This window comes from Tachysurus fulvidraco, chromosome 20, assembly GCF_022655615.1.
Source record: "Tachysurus fulvidraco isolate hzauxx_2018 chromosome 20, HZAU_PFXX_2.0, whole genome shotgun sequence".
Taxonomy (NCBI): Eukaryota; Metazoa; Chordata; class Actinopteri; order Siluriformes; family Bagridae; genus Tachysurus; species Tachysurus fulvidraco.
Window position 1 is genome coordinate 11,486,989 of NC_062537.1, and position 16,887 is coordinate 11,503,875.

Here is a 16,887-nt window from a genome sequence, read left to right on the forward strand (position 1 = left end):
GCTGAAGGGCTTCACATGGGAAAAAAGGTTGGGAAGGTCTTTATAAAAATGATGACTTTTTAAATAGCAGACAGTTTTGTGCCAAATATAGTTTAGTTTAAGGACATAAAGGTCAAAGTCTTGTGTAAAGAATGACCCAACTGTAAGCAGCAATATTTAGGACATACTGGCATTTGAAATATGGGCCAAAAGCAACCACTGTGCAGCTGAAAGTGGCCCATCTTTGAATGCTGCACCTCATCCTGGTTCTCATCAAAGTTTAGTTGTAGCTGTGTTTTGATAGCTGAAACCAAATGCTGTTATCCGAATCTGGGCCAGATGAGAGAATTATGGATGGTAAGCCACTCATAAGGGTGTACCTGCATGTTCAAGCTTTAGTGTTTATATACAAATTATTTTCCTAGCATTTTTCATGACATCTGCATCTAAATGTGTTAAACAGCTTGAACACAACACATTTGAGACATTTTTAAATAATCAGAAACATTGCAACAAGTGACTGAGAGGTGTTTCTTGTTGCCCAAGTCTACCCTTCCGGATTCAACAGTTACCAATACCAATACTGAATGTCTTCTCTTGGTCTGAGCCCTGGAATTTTTCTGTGATTTGCATTTGCTGTCACAATGATGGTTTGCAAAGATTGCATTTGCTGTCACATATTCCAGCATTTTTGATCAGATATAGAAAAAACAGAAGAATTGGCCTTGCTCTCCCAGTATCTTTCAAAGCAACTGTAAGTGATTAAGCATAACTAAATATTTACTAATAATTCTTATACATATTGTTATTGAACTCAAAGATTTAACCTTTGTTTACATTATGTTAATTAATTTATCTTCAGTAATCGCTTTATTCTCCTGGGCAGGGTCATGCTGAATCAAGTGTCTATCCTGGTATATTGCCATTGCATTTGGATAGACTATTACAGTGTGTGTGTGTGTGTGTGTGTGTGTGTGTGTGTGTGTGTGTGTGTGTGTGTGTGTGTGTGTGTGTGTGTGTGTGTGTGTGTGTGTGTGTGTGAGATGACCAGTAAGGTAGTAAGGGACTGTCTTCCCATCCAGATTCTATCCTGGGAACACTAGGTGCAAGGGACACACTTGAATGGGAAGACAGTCTCTTATTGGTCATCACACACACACACACACACACACACACAAATACACACACACACACACACACACACACACACACACACACACACACACACACACACACACACACACACACACACTGTCTATCTAAATGCAGTTATATCTTATATCTTATACATATGATTGACATCATTGCTTGAGGCAAATGTTGGCCTTTTGCCATCTAACTGAACACATTTCCTTTTATACTACTGTTATTATTGGATAGTTAGTTCATCGTTTTGAAGGATAATGAGAGCAGAGAATGTTGGTCAGGGAAACGTAGGGGAGCCCTTTCTCAGTTTCGAGAGTTACCTACTTTCACCACTAGGTGGAAGACATACTCTACTGTACATACTAAGATTGGAACTCTGCTGCATAATATCTAGTAATCAAATGATCATAATATCTATTAGTTCTGCAGTCGACTAAAACATTGCATATACCCAATTTTCAGTGCATCTCTGCATTCCAAATATGAACAAATGAACAGTAAAATAAGCATGCAAGAGCAAGATATAAACATGTCATTTAACATTCTACCGATCATTCTGTGGTCTTACAGCTCCTTTAATACTGGAAAAGTAAGTATGTAAATATTATATATATATATATAAAGAAGAAAAAAAAGGAAGTAAAATAATAACTGGCTCACAGGATCAAACATTCAACATTTAGCAATATGCTGATGACTGGTATCTAATTGCAAACTGTAAAAAAGTCAGTTAAGGACAAGAAAACACAAATTTGCGAAATACCCTTAAAGACTATGTAAATTCTAAACTTAAATTCAGTTCTCTGGAAGCTCATTTGCATTAATCAGTACAATATTTCCTGCTGGCCAGCTGCCTCCTCATCCTGTCTCATTTGCCTTCTCTCTCTCATTTCCACCACATTTGTCATCGTGAAACCTAATGCCAAATGGAAAAACAAACAAAACAGATTGTGCTTACTTTAAATTCTAAAAGCCTCCACTGGTTTGTAATGATGTGTGAATAGCAGCATAGATTATACCGCAACCACACAGTTATTTATGCGGACCCACACGTCTCACTGTATCTAGCCATTTATTTAGTGTCACCTTCAATAATCGCAGCCCTACCGTTCACTTGAAAAGGAAATGAAAATTTGAATTCAGGCTTCCACAGAAATATTTCATATAGTGCAATGGGATTCAGATTCCATACAAAATCCCTGAGCATAAATCTCAAACATTCTCACTAACAGCAAAGATGACTTAATCAAGGGCTTTTTACTGTAGAACTTTACCAGCTCTGAAACTTAACAACATAAAATGAAAATGTGGTATTAGGGCTCTGATTGACAGATGATGTTGGCAAAGATATATACAAACAAACCATAGCACGATTATTTAAGGCTGTTTGGTAGAATTTCATGGGCCTGTTAATTGCGTTAAAATTCACTATAATTAACAGTGAAGGAAAGGAAATATGAGAAATTTAAGTAAGTCCAGGGAGTGAGTGACTTTGTTTATTCATCAATTTGTACATACATATGCTGGAAACATTAAACTGCATTAAAAGCACTTTAGAACACTGGATGGCTGATATGATCAAAGTGCTGTGTTTGAACAAGCTTGAATTTCTGACTAAGCCAAAGAGTGTGTGTGAGTGGGTTAGAGCACCAATTCCCCTTGATCGGTGAAGGCCACAGCAGATAAACAGACTGTAGCCCATAAACACAGTCAGTGGGTAAAATAAGCAGTGTGTAAATACATCTGGTGACAAAGGTTGTGATGTGGATTGTTATAGAGTTGCATTCACAGAAAATCAAATCAGAGTAATGTTAAATGACCATAGTCATTACCATGTTTCCCCGAAAACCATTGCTCATTTTTTCTTTCCACTAAGGCAATAGCATATCCCCTATAGCATCCGCATGGCAATGGATCATAAGACCAGAAAAACATCCTGCTTGGTACAAATGTATCATTCAGTGTATTGTATATCAGAATGGAAACACACAATTGTATAGATACAATGCCTATAATGGTTTTATAAAAGATTAAAAAGATTGGAATTGATGATCATCTACCTGCTAGATGAATCCTTATGTAGCCATCCTTAATGTTAGCTAGTTTACTGTTTATTTATTTATTTACTTATTTATTTGCATGAGTGAGAACTGGAAAAAAAAAATTAATCGACATACAGTAGGCACAGGGAGAACATGAGATGGTCCACAGAGGTTGTAATCAGAACTCAGGATCGAACTGAAACCTGGAGCAGTAAGGCAGTTAGGCTACACATAACAACACCAAGCCTTCCTTATATTTCCAATCCATATAATGCACTAGTATACTGTAATATAAGATGTTATACTGTAATCTCTTTGACTGGCAGGATTGTTCCTGTCACCCCAGACAGGATGGTTTGATGCAAGAGGTGAATGGGCACTTAAATAACCACTCTACAAAAATACAGAGCAGAAACGCATATTAGAGCACACAAGATGTCAAAGCTTGGGTTTGGGAAAAAGAGCAAAAGAACAGATATCAGTCCTGTCAGCTAAGTACAGGAATCTGTGGCTACAATGGGCAAAGGTTTATAAAAACTAGAAGATTGGACAAACGTCTTTTTGTCTTTTATCAAATCTTTGGCTGTCTAGTTTTGTCAAACATGTGCCCACAGTAGCCCCAGCTTGCTTTTCATGGAGGACACAACTCAATTATTATATTTATATGAATTCCCCATGTATTGATTTCTTTTACATTTTATACCTATGCAAAATATATTGTTTAATCTTAATATTATATAATACTAAATGGCGTGACAGTGCCATTAAATGTGTAAGTATGTATGATTACATAACCAGTCCCTGCATATCAGCTAATCTTTTGCCTTAATGTTGCCACATTCTCTTCAAGCTGAGGCAGTCAGCAAGCCATGATGTGAATCAATATCCTCCAGACTTATTAAAGCTCCTGAACAATATCAATATTGCCATACCGCCTTATCTACAAGTCTACTATACATTAGACTATAAATACCCAACAGACATTCAATGTCAGCAATCAGACTGCACCTAACACATGTAGGGCGATGTCTGTGACTCACAGAGAGACAGATGCACTCTATCAATAAACTCAAAGTGAGTCCTGCTAAAAAAGCTCTAAAAGATGATTGACATATTTCCAATGGCCTTTGCTCAGGTCAGGTCAATACAGTAATGTAGCTTTCCAGGGTGTCTCTTTAGCTTAAGCACTGCTTTAGAATTCTATAAACATCCTTATAGAGTTTTTCAGTTTTGTGACCGCTAATGTAATGACCTGCTGGCTTATTGACAACAAACTAACTGTAAATTGCAGAAAAGGCCACTGTTCTGGCTACAAGAGTCTAAAGACACAGCCAAGCTGCCAGTCACTGAATATGCTGCAGATGCTGCTATACACTAGAGACATTTCGGTTTGAGATCAAAAGATGAACATGAGGCGATGAGTCAGAATTTCACTTAGTGGAAGGTTTTAGACTGGCCAAGTCAATCACCAGGCCTTATCCCCATTAAGCATGCATTTCACATCCTGAAGAGAAGACTGAAGAGAGAAACCCCAACCAAATACACTGGGAGGAAAGCCACCAAAGATGTGCAAGTTTTTTAACACAACCCAATGTCTTCAGCATATACTGTAGCAAAAGCAAATGAATTGGCCTTGCAGTTCCAATACATTTGAAGAGGTCTGTGGCTCTGAAACGGTTAAAAGAATAATATTGCTTACATTATATATTCTGTGTAGAGCTCTTGCTTACACACACAACTTTATGAAATAACTAGCAAAGCTTCTCTAAGCACTCTATGCTCTATCTGCAGTAAAATACTGCGGCTTAAACCTTTTGAGAGCACATCGGAAGATAGAGTGAGTGAGAGAACGGGGAGCAGGAAAGAGAGAGTTTGATTATTTGACGGTTCACTTCCCACACTGAAATTGGATTAGAGACTAAAGAAGTAGAGAGCAAGAGAGCCAAAAAAAAAGCACCACTGCAGTTAGCAGATATAAACCACATACATTTTAAACCAAATTACAAAAGAACAACCTTCTCCTCAGTCAGTCACAAGCTTCATTAAGTAGCTTACATCTCACACAATACAATTACATTCCTTTTTTTGTAAATGAACAATTTTATCCCTCCATTTACACCTTATATGCAAATTGCAAACAGACTGTATCATTACAGAAATAACCAAAGGGAATAATTTCCTCCTGCCAGACCACACTGTGATAACCTGGCCAGAGCTGAACTTCTGAAGTTTATTGCACTGTGAGTGCTACATGCATGAGTATTTATTTTATTTAGTTAAACATGTTTGTACAAAACAAGAACAGTAGGTTGAGCTAATTTTTGTACAACTTTAGTGTGATGGTAGAAATAATTTAGTAATAATTTCGAACCATAGGTGAGATGTGAGTGTGTGCTGAATTGATTCACTGTCTTTTCTTTAGCAGATCAACAGTCAAAAGAAGCTCAATGAATTTTTCCACAATAATTACACATTAACATTAATAACATTAATTAACAATAACATTAATATCTTGCTATAATTCAAAAGATTTCTTACTGTCTGTCTGTCTGTCTGTCTGTCTGTCTGTCTGTCTGTCTGTCTGTCTGTCTGTCTTTACTAGCTGATAGAATTGACAAGTTCTGTCTGTGCTTTGGGAGATGGTACAATGAGAGAAATCAATCCATAGGGATATCTATTATCAGTGATTAGATTCAACCCTAGGGAATGATGATTAATGATGTGTCATTCTTATGGGGAAAAAATAATATCTTCTAATGCTTTATTGCTTACAACAAACCATTAATCAACACATAACACACAATGACAAGTAAAACAACAAAGCTCTTTTCCTGATGGTGGGCTTTTTCTGCTTGGTATTAGAAGAATTGGATCTGTGTTTTCTTTGGAAACTGATTAACTGTCATCTCGCTAATGCTTCTTCTAGTGTTAGTTAAGTGGTAGAAGATATCAGTAAAGTTTAAAATGCATGTGTTACAATATTTACAGTATTGAACAAGTTATTTAAAAAAATTCTCATACACTAAAGCATTTCATTAACCCACATACTCCCAATCAGCAGTTGAAGATTTACTGTATACTCACTCTCATAACTACACATCTTTCCTATTAGCTTCTGTGTAGTTGAATAATTCAATGTAATTACTAAATTACTGTAAATTTTAATACCAAAACTGACAGACATCAGTCCATAACAGTGCTGAGACACCATCGTGTCCTCCTCCTGATGATTCTCAACACTGTTATGGACTGATGTTGCCTAAAATGTTTTGTTCTCTCTTTTTAGTCCAATTTAAAAAACATAACATCGTATGGTGAGCATTACAATTTACTAACTAATGCAGCTTCACCTCCTTTGCTGTCTGAGATGCAAATCATTCCCATTCCCTCTGAAGCTAATTAGAGGCTGCTTTTTAATTCATTGAGTAATGCACTGATCTTTAAAATTCTAAATGAGACAGTACAGCCAACCGGATCAGCCAACCGATGCCAAAACAAGGACTAGCAGCAGCAATCTAGTGCTATTCCAATGCCATCTGGGCCAGAGAAAGGCAGAGACATAGACACTGAGCCACAAACACGCACACAGTATTTATGAAAAATAAAATGGATTAGACCCCATTAATCTCCAAACTATAAACTTTAATTCATTTAATCAGCAGTACAACAGATGAGAAGCAATCGCTTTATTCCCATTTAAAGTCAAACTGTTCTGACAGATAAAATGCTAACAGCTATTGAGGCAATAAAGAAGATTAAATCAATCCTCTCAGGTTTTACAAAGCTTAGATTTTGCTCCAGCATTGCACACAAGTCCTGATCAACATTCTATGAGCATCCAGGCTGTGACCTTCAAAGACTCGTCAATAAACAATACAATCAACAAACTCAACCTGAGGCACACTGATGGGTCAAGGGGTTACAGAAGGCAGTAAATGACACTGAACAAGTTCAGACACTCAAAAACTACAGATTTATTTCACCCCATCTCTTGGCCAGGAGCAGTGAATATCACCTGGACAACTTCAACTTACATGGTGATATATGACCCAGTGATTGCAATAAATACCAGTGGAGCTGCTTTGAACATTGTGACTAATGTGAGATATACAGGGTCCCTGTCCTCCAACACTGGGTAGAACCTACAATACCCTCATCATATGACAAATATTCAGGAAGTCTGAATTATTTAGTCAGCTTTTAGCTATCACTCACCACACATGCTATATCATTTTTCTTATATTCCACAATCCCCTAAAAGTCTGTGTCTACATAATGTTAGCATGGGTGAGAGGTCAGGACAGTCAGCTATATCAAACATCAGGGTGGCTAAGGGCTACAACCTAGTATTCCAGAAAACACTCCAGAACACATGAACCCCTAGCACACTTTGCTGGAATCACTTCCACTAAAACGTGCACTGCCCAATTAAAAAATACATAATTTTCTCCAGAAACTGTTGGACACTGGCAAGTCCCAAATCTGTGCTACATTTGTGTCATCAATGTATATAAGGCAGTTTTAAGAGCACACCAAAGCACTGTGGATGTCATCTCAGTCAGAGTCCATAAAATTATTATGGCCATTCTGAAATGGCTGAGGCACCTCCCTCTGCCACAATTCCCTAAGAGTCCTAAAAGCTTCCCCTTATGACTCAATGAAAACTGCCAAGATGTTTGTGAAAACTGCTAATTGCTTTGGCAAAAACAGAACAGAGGAATGCACGCTCTGGCGAAAGCGCTCCTTGCATGTGCTGAGGGCCAGATGACTCTGTGGTAAACTTGTGGTAGAATACAGGATTTCTGCCAGAGGTCATATCACTTAATTATATGAAGCAGTTGATTAATCTTCTACATGCTCTACGGTGGCCATCCAATACTGTTCATCTGTTATGAAGCTAAGTCAGGAGGAAGCTCCCTTATAGAAACATAGATTTAAGCCACTGGGTGGTGGAAGCCATTACCATGAGTTATATACAGACTGGACACCAGGCCCCTACCATGATATACCAGTCAACAAGGAGCATTTCCTCCTCCTGGGCATCATTAAAGGTCCAAGGAAAAGAATTATATAAAAATGTGCCATATATCAGGACTTTATTGCAGATGTTTGGTACTGTATATATACAGTATATACTGTATGCTCAATAAGGTGTCCAGGGGACTCTCACTGCCCCTGGCAGTTATGGGTAGTGTAGATCTACAGTAGAAATACTGTATATGCAGCTAGCATTTATTGCAGAATAAATATTTGTAGCAGGACAAAAACAGAACAAGCAAACCAATAAACTAATGAATGCATCAAAAAAAAAAAAAAAAGGAATGAAATAGCGACATTTTATTTTTAGAGCATGTTTACTCCTTATTAGAATTTAAGGTACAAAAACCAGACAATTTCTTCTGAACCATTCTTTTTGCGATAACAGATTAGTAGCAAGATTTAGGTATATTTGCATTTGTTTTCTAAAAAAAAAAACCTACTGTATGTACAGTAGGGCTTGTTGTGGGGGGTGAGGGTGCATGATGTGGGTGAAGCATGCAGAGGGCAGGGTTGTGGATGGAACATGCAATTGATTAGCATTAATTGGTCAGTACCTGGTAATGTCGGAGTCTGGGAGCACACCTACGTGGAAGTGGGGGAAAGGGACGGAGTGCATTGGACTTTTATCAAACTCCACAGGGGAGTAGTGACGGGGAGAGGGAGCACGATCACACAGTTTATTCACAGTGCTGTAAACTGGCTCTGGAGGCCTAGAGTAAGAGAGAGAAAGCAGAAAGCAGAACATGATTGTTAATGCGTGCAGGAGAAGACAGAGTGAGAAAGAGAATGGGAGGAAGAGAGAGAGAAACTATACCTACAAACAATAATCTCAAACAAACAACTTCTGGTAGTTTATTTTCCTTTCAACACATTCAATTCTGAAGATATAAAAAGTTATATCTTTCATTTTGGCACTCATCAGCTGCAAATTGTATTACATTTACTCATAGCACAAATTTGTTATGACTTTTATAGTAAATAGTGAGCAAGAGATATTTGGGAGAAAAATATACCTTGTATTGTTAGCACCACTCAGGACTCCACATTTTGCCTGGTTGAGTTTTTTAAGCACAGTTTGAGGGACTTATGTCAGTGGAACTTTAATACAGGTTTGTATTTGTTATGCAACAAGATATAATTTCACAGAAACATTAACCTTTTCTAATACAATTTTGTGAAATCTATTTAACTGTTCGATATGATAAATCACACTGGCAAATAAAAACATAAGAACAATGTTCATTTTGATTCATTGTTTCATCTTTATCTGCTAGAAGAAATTCTAATGTCAATTTTATGCCAAAAAACTGACAAAACAATGATCGATAAAAAGTCAGGGACTTGTAGGTAGCAATATTTAGTCCTTTGTACAAGAACATTTTATATATATATATATTTATATAGATATATATATATATAGATATATATATATATATTGAGTAATATAGAGATTTATATAGAGAGAGAGAGAGAGAGAGAGAGAGAGAGAGAGAGAGATAGAAAACTTGTTTCATTCACTTTTCATGATACACTGAAACAAACTCAGTGAAACAACATATTTATGTGTTTCTTCTAATCAGTAATACATTTTCTCTGCTATGTATATCTCTCAGTATTATATTATTACCACAGTTTCCCTCTTTCATACTGTGGGGGATCAGATCTAAACCACAGACTAGCACAGTATGAATAGATAAAATTAGTGTAATGTGTGACAATAGATCCATAAGGGTTTGTGTTTGATAGTTTGATAGAAACATGCCATGGACAGCAAAGGTGCTCATGAATAACAGAGTGCCAGAACATTTGAACGCAAACCCAGGGTCCATGTATATCAATTTTCCTAGGGTAATGCTAGTAATCTGGGATAGACTTCTACATGAAAACACCTCAGTATAATATATAGATATCAATATTTCCAGACAACTGAATTTCAATAACAAGTGCAGCAAATGCACTAATTTGCTGAAAACTAATGTTGGTAAATGCAGGTCATACTTAAGAATGTAGCAAAAATGTCTATTCAAAATGCTACATCTATAATGTATTACAATGGAGCTTTTATTCCATTTATTAAATCTATTTATATTTTTAACTTTTATTTTTGTCATGAATACAATTCTACAAGGCAGCCATTTGTACAATGATGTACAATATACAAACCACAATGCAAAACAAATCCAGCTGTGATTTTTAGTCCTTTTCACACTGCAGTCTTATCATCACAGCTACAGTATGCTTTAACTGCACAGTGAATACACACTGCTTTAACACTAAAATGTGTGCAGTATCTTTCCATTTTAGCTGGAACTAAAGGTTTTCTCTGTTTATTGTGTGCCCTTCTATTCAGTGACATGATACATGATGGTTAAGATAGTGTTAGTTGAACCAAGGAACAAATGCTACCATTAAAAAGAAACACTCACAGCACAATATAGATGGCGGTTAAAAAAAAAAAAAGATTCTCATATTTCTAGAGTGGAGGGTGAAATATAGTGTGCAATTCAAATTAGATACAAGGCAAGTGGGAGGGAGACTCAGTATATGACCTACATTTGTTGAGTAGATATATCAGTCTGTTGTAACAAACTACTACACTCACCATTCATAAATATGAATCCTAGTGGAAGAATAAAACTGTAATATACTATGTAGAAAATAAGGGTCAAGATAGCATGCTAATCGACACTACTATGCATATACCAGAGAGTCTCAGAGAGCCTCGGCCTTAGTGTTTGCTTCTCACCTCAACTGGAAGTGCTGGGACTCAAACCTGTGGCCCTCCCCGTCATCTAAGGAGGGATTTCTGATCAGAGAAAAACAGCAAATAAGCCACAAAACCACCGCAGTCAACTACATATTTACTGGGCTGTGTGAAAAAAGTGTTTGTTTTGTGCGGACGCAGCATGCAGACTCCAAAAAGATACAGACAGCTGGACACACATTCACACAGCAGTAGACACAACAGAACAAAACAGAGCCTTCAGAGGGCACAGCTGGGCTTTAGACATCAGCAGACATGACTAACAGATGAGCCTGAGTGCAGATTGAGCTCTGTTTAGCTATTATACAACTACAGCTTATCACCCGCTATTACTACGGCTTATAATTAAAGGCCATTTGAAGCACTGTTAATATAGCTAAAACAACCTGTATATAGTCGACACACTTTCACTGAATTCTAGACGCTGTAAGATGTGGAATGCTAAAAACTGACCTGCAGTAAATCGTCTCAGTGCTAGTTTTAAAATTCAAAGCATGTTTTCTTGCAGTAGTATAACAGGTGCTTAGAGAATTCATAACATTCTCAATAAACAGAGAGAGAAAGAGAGAGAGACAGAGAGAGAGAGAGAGAGAGAGAGAGAGAGAGAGAGAGAGAGAGAGAGAGAGAGAGAGAGAGAGAGAGAGCAGGGAGGGATGAAAAGCAAGAGAGGACAAGAGAACATGAGGAGCAGACAGATATAAAATGCACTAGACAGGCCTTTGCTGCTTGTGCAGATGATGTCTCATATAATCAGTTTCTCTTTCTCTCTTCCAATCTTATTACCTCTCCTCTAGTCGCACAAGCCAGACAGCTATCACTACAGTTGTTTTTACTTTAATGTGGTCATGGCTTGCCTACTTTCACAGAAAGAGGCCATTTTACTGATATAAAAGATCAACCACAGCTTTAACGTTTTCCCATGGTGCTAAAACTCAACCTGGAACCAGGAAACTGTGGACTATTAAAGTTTTATATTTTGTAACAGTTGTGGAAATTACACACTTACACCATTGTGTCAAAATGATTATATTTACAGTGTATTTGAGGTCTTATAGCTATTAGCTGGTTTGATGAGTTAAGTGAATTGAATAGCTTTAATCCAAAGCTCACTAAAGCACAAACAAGTCAGTCTAAATACAATGACAAACTGGATATAATGTGTTCTGTCAGTGGAGAGTTCAAGACTCTATTATATAGACAAATAATTACTGAACACCTTTAATTAACAGATTATGCTCATGAAACTGTACTGAAGGCATTCGTGGTATTTATGTTACAGTTAAATTGGTACCTGGTTACAAAAACATCTTAGAGACTGAATCTGTGACATTTGTCCACCTTTGGGCTGAACAGTTGAGGTTATGTCTTCCTGTTTCGGTCTCATACTCCGAGAATCTTATTTCTCTCCCTTATCTCTCTCTTTAGTTATCGCTTTCTTAATTATCCCATCTTCATCAATTTCTCTGTTCTTTTAAAGCTCTGGGATCAGATGTGATCATAGTATTGCAGAGCTGTATACAGTTCAAACTCTGGCATAAATACACCAAAAACGCACATGCAGCTTTATGTGGACTTCAGCAAATAAAATTACGCAATCTCTACAATTAAATAAAACAGTGTGCTAAAGCAGTATATCTAGCAGTCATGGCCTAATGGTTAGAGAGTCTGACTCGTAATCCTAAGTTTGCGGGTTCGAGTCACAGGCCGGCCACAACTGAGGTGCCCTTGAGCAAGGCACCGAACCCCCCAACTGCTCCCCGGGCACCGCAGCATAAATGGCTACCCACTGCTCCGTGTGTGTGTGTTCACTGCTGTGTGTGTGCACTTTGGATGGGTTAAATGCAGAGAACGAATTCTGAGTATGGGTCACCGGACTTAGTCGTATGTCACGTCAATTTCACTAAGGCCCAGCATGTCAGAATACTAAAGAACTCTTAATAATGCTTGACTGCTGTTCAAGTAAACTGCAAGAAAACTGGGAACCTGAGACATTTTAAGTGAAATCACTTGGGTATCTTTTACATATGATGCAGGAAGGAATCAATGGAGGAATTAAATTTCATCTTTCTATTATTCTATTAGAGATCTTCTTCCTGTGCTAGTATTGTGTTATTATGTGTTATGAGGTACAGTACTGGTGTATAGAGTGTGTTTCACTTAAACCACTAAATGATACAAGTGACACAATGTGTGTGTGACTTTAGTGTCTTCGCAGGTGTGTGTATTTATCTACGGAATTATGTCAGTAAAAAGTTTATTTCAGCGTTACTTCGGAGTGTATACTGTACAGTACTGTATCCTAATGTAATCACTTGAATCTCTTTATGCATGTTTGTTTTTTAAATATTTAAAAAGGAGCCGTAATTGGACCTTTTTCATATTTACTTTCATTCTGTTTGGGTTATAATAAATAAAGTATATAAATAAGAATTGTAGTCCTATACAGTATATTGTTGTCCTTGCTGGGACATTTGGTCACCACAAACACACACTCTTACACAGAGCTCTATTTGGTCACAGCTGATCTATTATTCATCTGTGAAGCTTTGGCACATGTCCCCCATTTATTATGCAAAAGCGTACAAAACTTTGCAATGCTAATCATCTCAGACAGAACTGATTCTCCTTCCAGTTACTTACTAAAGGACCTAAAGTCAAAACTTGGTGACCTTCCATTACAAGTATTAGCTTAGCATTTAACTCTCCATATACTATATTTGGAGCTCTTCCTTTACTGCGTTACCAGAGATCAGGGGGCAAAGAATGGAGATTAAGCGAGCTTTGCAGTAGCAAACTGTTCTTAGCCAAGCACAAAGATGCAGCACTAATCCCAGACTTACTGCTCAAAAAGAAATGTGCTCCAAACACTCTAATATACTTAAACTATTTTCTGCTTCATCTAATGCTTTATATGCATTCCACATTATCCTTGTCCAACTTTTATCTATGCCTACCACTCTGAAAGCTTTTTTTAATGCAAGACCATGCTGTCTGTCATGATTCCTGCACAGAAAAATAATGAAGATGAAGATTTTGGTTGAAATAAATATAGCGCCAAGAAATCTAGACAACATTTGATACAACTGCAAATACTATAGTGAGTGTGTTATATTAGAATCATTCTCTAATGCCTGAGTCTCAGTGAATGTCAGTCTTTTTTATTATGTACTTTGCACTTTCTGGTTTGTCTGGGATATGAAAAGCTGCATTATTTGTCTTGAGAGAGAACAAGAGGCTGGTGAGAGAATTAGGGTCATTTATAACTGCTATAATGTAAGTGATAACAAAAACTAACGTGTCCCATTAACATTCCTCAACATTAAAGGTAAGTATACTGTAAATATTTCAAAATAACAGTGTATTGTAGTTAATAAATCGAAAACTAATAAATTCCGCAAGTTGCCGATGAAACACTTTGGGACACAAAAATGTAATGAATTCAGCTTACACAACTCGGTCAATAAAAAAAGCATTTAAGTTAACTAATTTACAACCTCCTGCTCATACATCATTACTATAATGGCTTGTATCAATGTTAAAAAGAAAGGAAGTCTGATTATTGACTGACCTGGACCTGTACTATTATCAGATTACTTAAGTGCATATACAAGTTTGGATCAATTTTTGCCAAAATTAGGATTTTTTGTAGATTTGTATAAACCAAGAAACGTCTATGTACGCGTTTGGTTTAAGAATACAAACTTTACTTATAGCAGACAATCGTGTTAGAGTCATTTCAACTCTGTGTCTGTTTCAGGTCCGGTGAGCTTTCTAAAAGTCCCTCATCAAGGTTGGATCTGGACTGCTACTCTCAGGTTTTTATGCTGAGCATCCAGTCAAAAATATCTCCTGCCCTGAAGGAACCATATGGCTCTTAAAATAACCCCTCAAAAAGTTGCACACAGACAAACAAACCCGAATGCCATCTGCTCTCTGCAGAGATAAGACAAGCTCAAGACTTTAACATTATACTGTAAGCAATAACGGGAATTATAGACACTCTGGAATTTTTTTTTATAGCAGATCAAATCTCTCACACTCCCATTAAGCAGTACAAAGAAAGGTACAATGTGTGCTGTGCTGTGGAAAGCCTTATAGCTATGTTCACTTAAATACGCTTTCATTCATTCCATCAGTGAGGGCACACAAAATTATACAGGACGTTTAAGAAGGAGGAATTTACAAAAACATTGACACCAGAGACAGAGTAGTGGACTAACGCGGGAAGACAGATTAGAACAGGAGGGGCATGAAATCCCAAAGCAATCCCATCACGAGCTGTGATGATTCCTCCTACACTGCTTTTTGGGATTTCCACACAGTGACACACTGGGAAGAAGAGACCTACACAGATTCTACCTGTGGCAGCTGGCAGAGAGAGGAGGAATTTACCGTAAAAATGAAAAGCCATCCAACCTGTTAATGTCCTCCTCCCCCAGCAGGTGGCGTGGCAGGGGTGAGTAACGACCAGGGGAGATGGGGGGAAGGCTGGACTTATACTCCAGAGTCCCGTTATTACCAGAGATATGATTATCCATAGCAGGGGAAAATGCTGCAGGGAAGGACAGAACGTGAGACAGACAGGTAGAGTAGAGCGGAAGAGAGAGGAAATGAGAGGAGAGGAGAAGAGAAATCAGAACAGTTGCTTATGATATATTATAACCCTAATTCAGTTCTCCTCTAACATTTTACTTTCATTTAAATAAAAACATTCATCAGCAACTGCATATCTGACACATCCCTGTTATAGCTAGCAATCTGCTTATAAATGATACCAGTTATCTTATTATTGATGCAGTAGTGTGTGACAGTGTATTCATCATTTCTACTCACAGTGGGTAATATCGGGAGGCCCATAGGGATCTGAAAGGTAAACACTAGTGGGCTTTCCAACCTTCAAATACACAACATCTGACGTGTTCTTCAATATGGCTACTGCCTCCTCATGGGTCACCTCCTCCAGAGTGTAGTTATTAACCTGGAATAAAAGAAGAGATTGTTTGTCTTTAGACACAGTAACGCAGTCTGTTTTACTTCACAGTTCAGTAATTAATAACAAACCAGTGCTACTGATACTGCTAAAGGTAGCCAGCATAAAGTGTTACACACAGGAGAATAGAGAATTTTTATATAAAGAACCCCTTTATGTACCATTCTTTATGTACCATTGAAACACTGCAATTTAACAAAATCACCATTATTCTTCCCAATTTAATCATCTAAACAATTTAGCTACCAACCATGCTTCTGAGAAAACCACAATATGTTTATGCATCACAAGGCAGCATCAGAGACTTCCACATATACTGTATGAGCTCACAGATGCCCATGTCTGTCCAGTGTTAGCTTGATTGACAGGGAAGAGAGAGTATACCATCCCTCCCAGCCAGAGCTAATTTTGCTGTCATGACTCCAGCTGTGTCATTTTAAACTTGTGAGCCCCGATGAGGGACAAATGCTTTTCTGTTGTGCAGAATCATTCAATGTCTTCAGTTCATAGCAATTTTTTTTATGCAAAGAATCTATTTAATTTTACTTGAGAGCATAAGTGAAGCATAAACACCACCCTAATCATATAAATTCACTTTCTAGCATAATAAATTATATTCCAGTTCAAAATCTACAGTATTGCTGTTGAGCAAAATGTTCACATAAAACTGGCACAGGGAAGAAGAACTTACATAAAAAAAAAAAAAAAAAAAAAAAAAAAAAAAAAAACAGTCTAAAATTCTTTGACTAAATACAAACGTGATTATCTATAATTAAGAGGAGAACTTCACTGTATGAACATTTGTCATATGCCTTTAAGAAAAACAGTAAATTACAAGTGAATTGGGCTACGGTTAAATAAAGGAGGTAAAAATCTATTAGTCTTCATGTCTAATATGTTTTGATATTCATTATGTGCCTGTGACA

General features: G+C 37.3%; 1 protein-coding gene across 29 annotated transcripts in view; it reads right to left on the reverse strand.

Moving 5' to 3' along the window:
- Window positions 1-16,887, reverse strand: part of dlg2 (discs, large homolog 2 (Drosophila)) — a 196,739-nt gene that overhangs the window by 37,403 nt on the left and 142,449 nt on the right. For 13 of the 29 annotated variants that reach the window (XM_047804700.1, XM_047804697.1, XM_027150565.2 and 10 more), the window contains 4 exons: window positions 15,805-15,949; window positions 15,364-15,523; window positions 10,954-11,013; window positions 8,762-8,917 (listed from right to left, as the gene is read on the reverse strand). In XM_047804700.1, the coding sequence (XP_047660656.1) occupies window positions 8,762-8,917; window positions 10,954-11,013; window positions 15,364-15,523; window positions 15,805-15,949 (521 nt within the window). The remainder of the gene's footprint in view (window positions 1-8,761; window positions 8,918-10,953; window positions 11,014-15,363; window positions 15,524-15,804; window positions 15,950-16,887) is intronic. The other 16 variants (XM_047804718.1, XM_047804717.1, XM_047804702.1 and 13 more) reach the window with 7 other exon arrangements.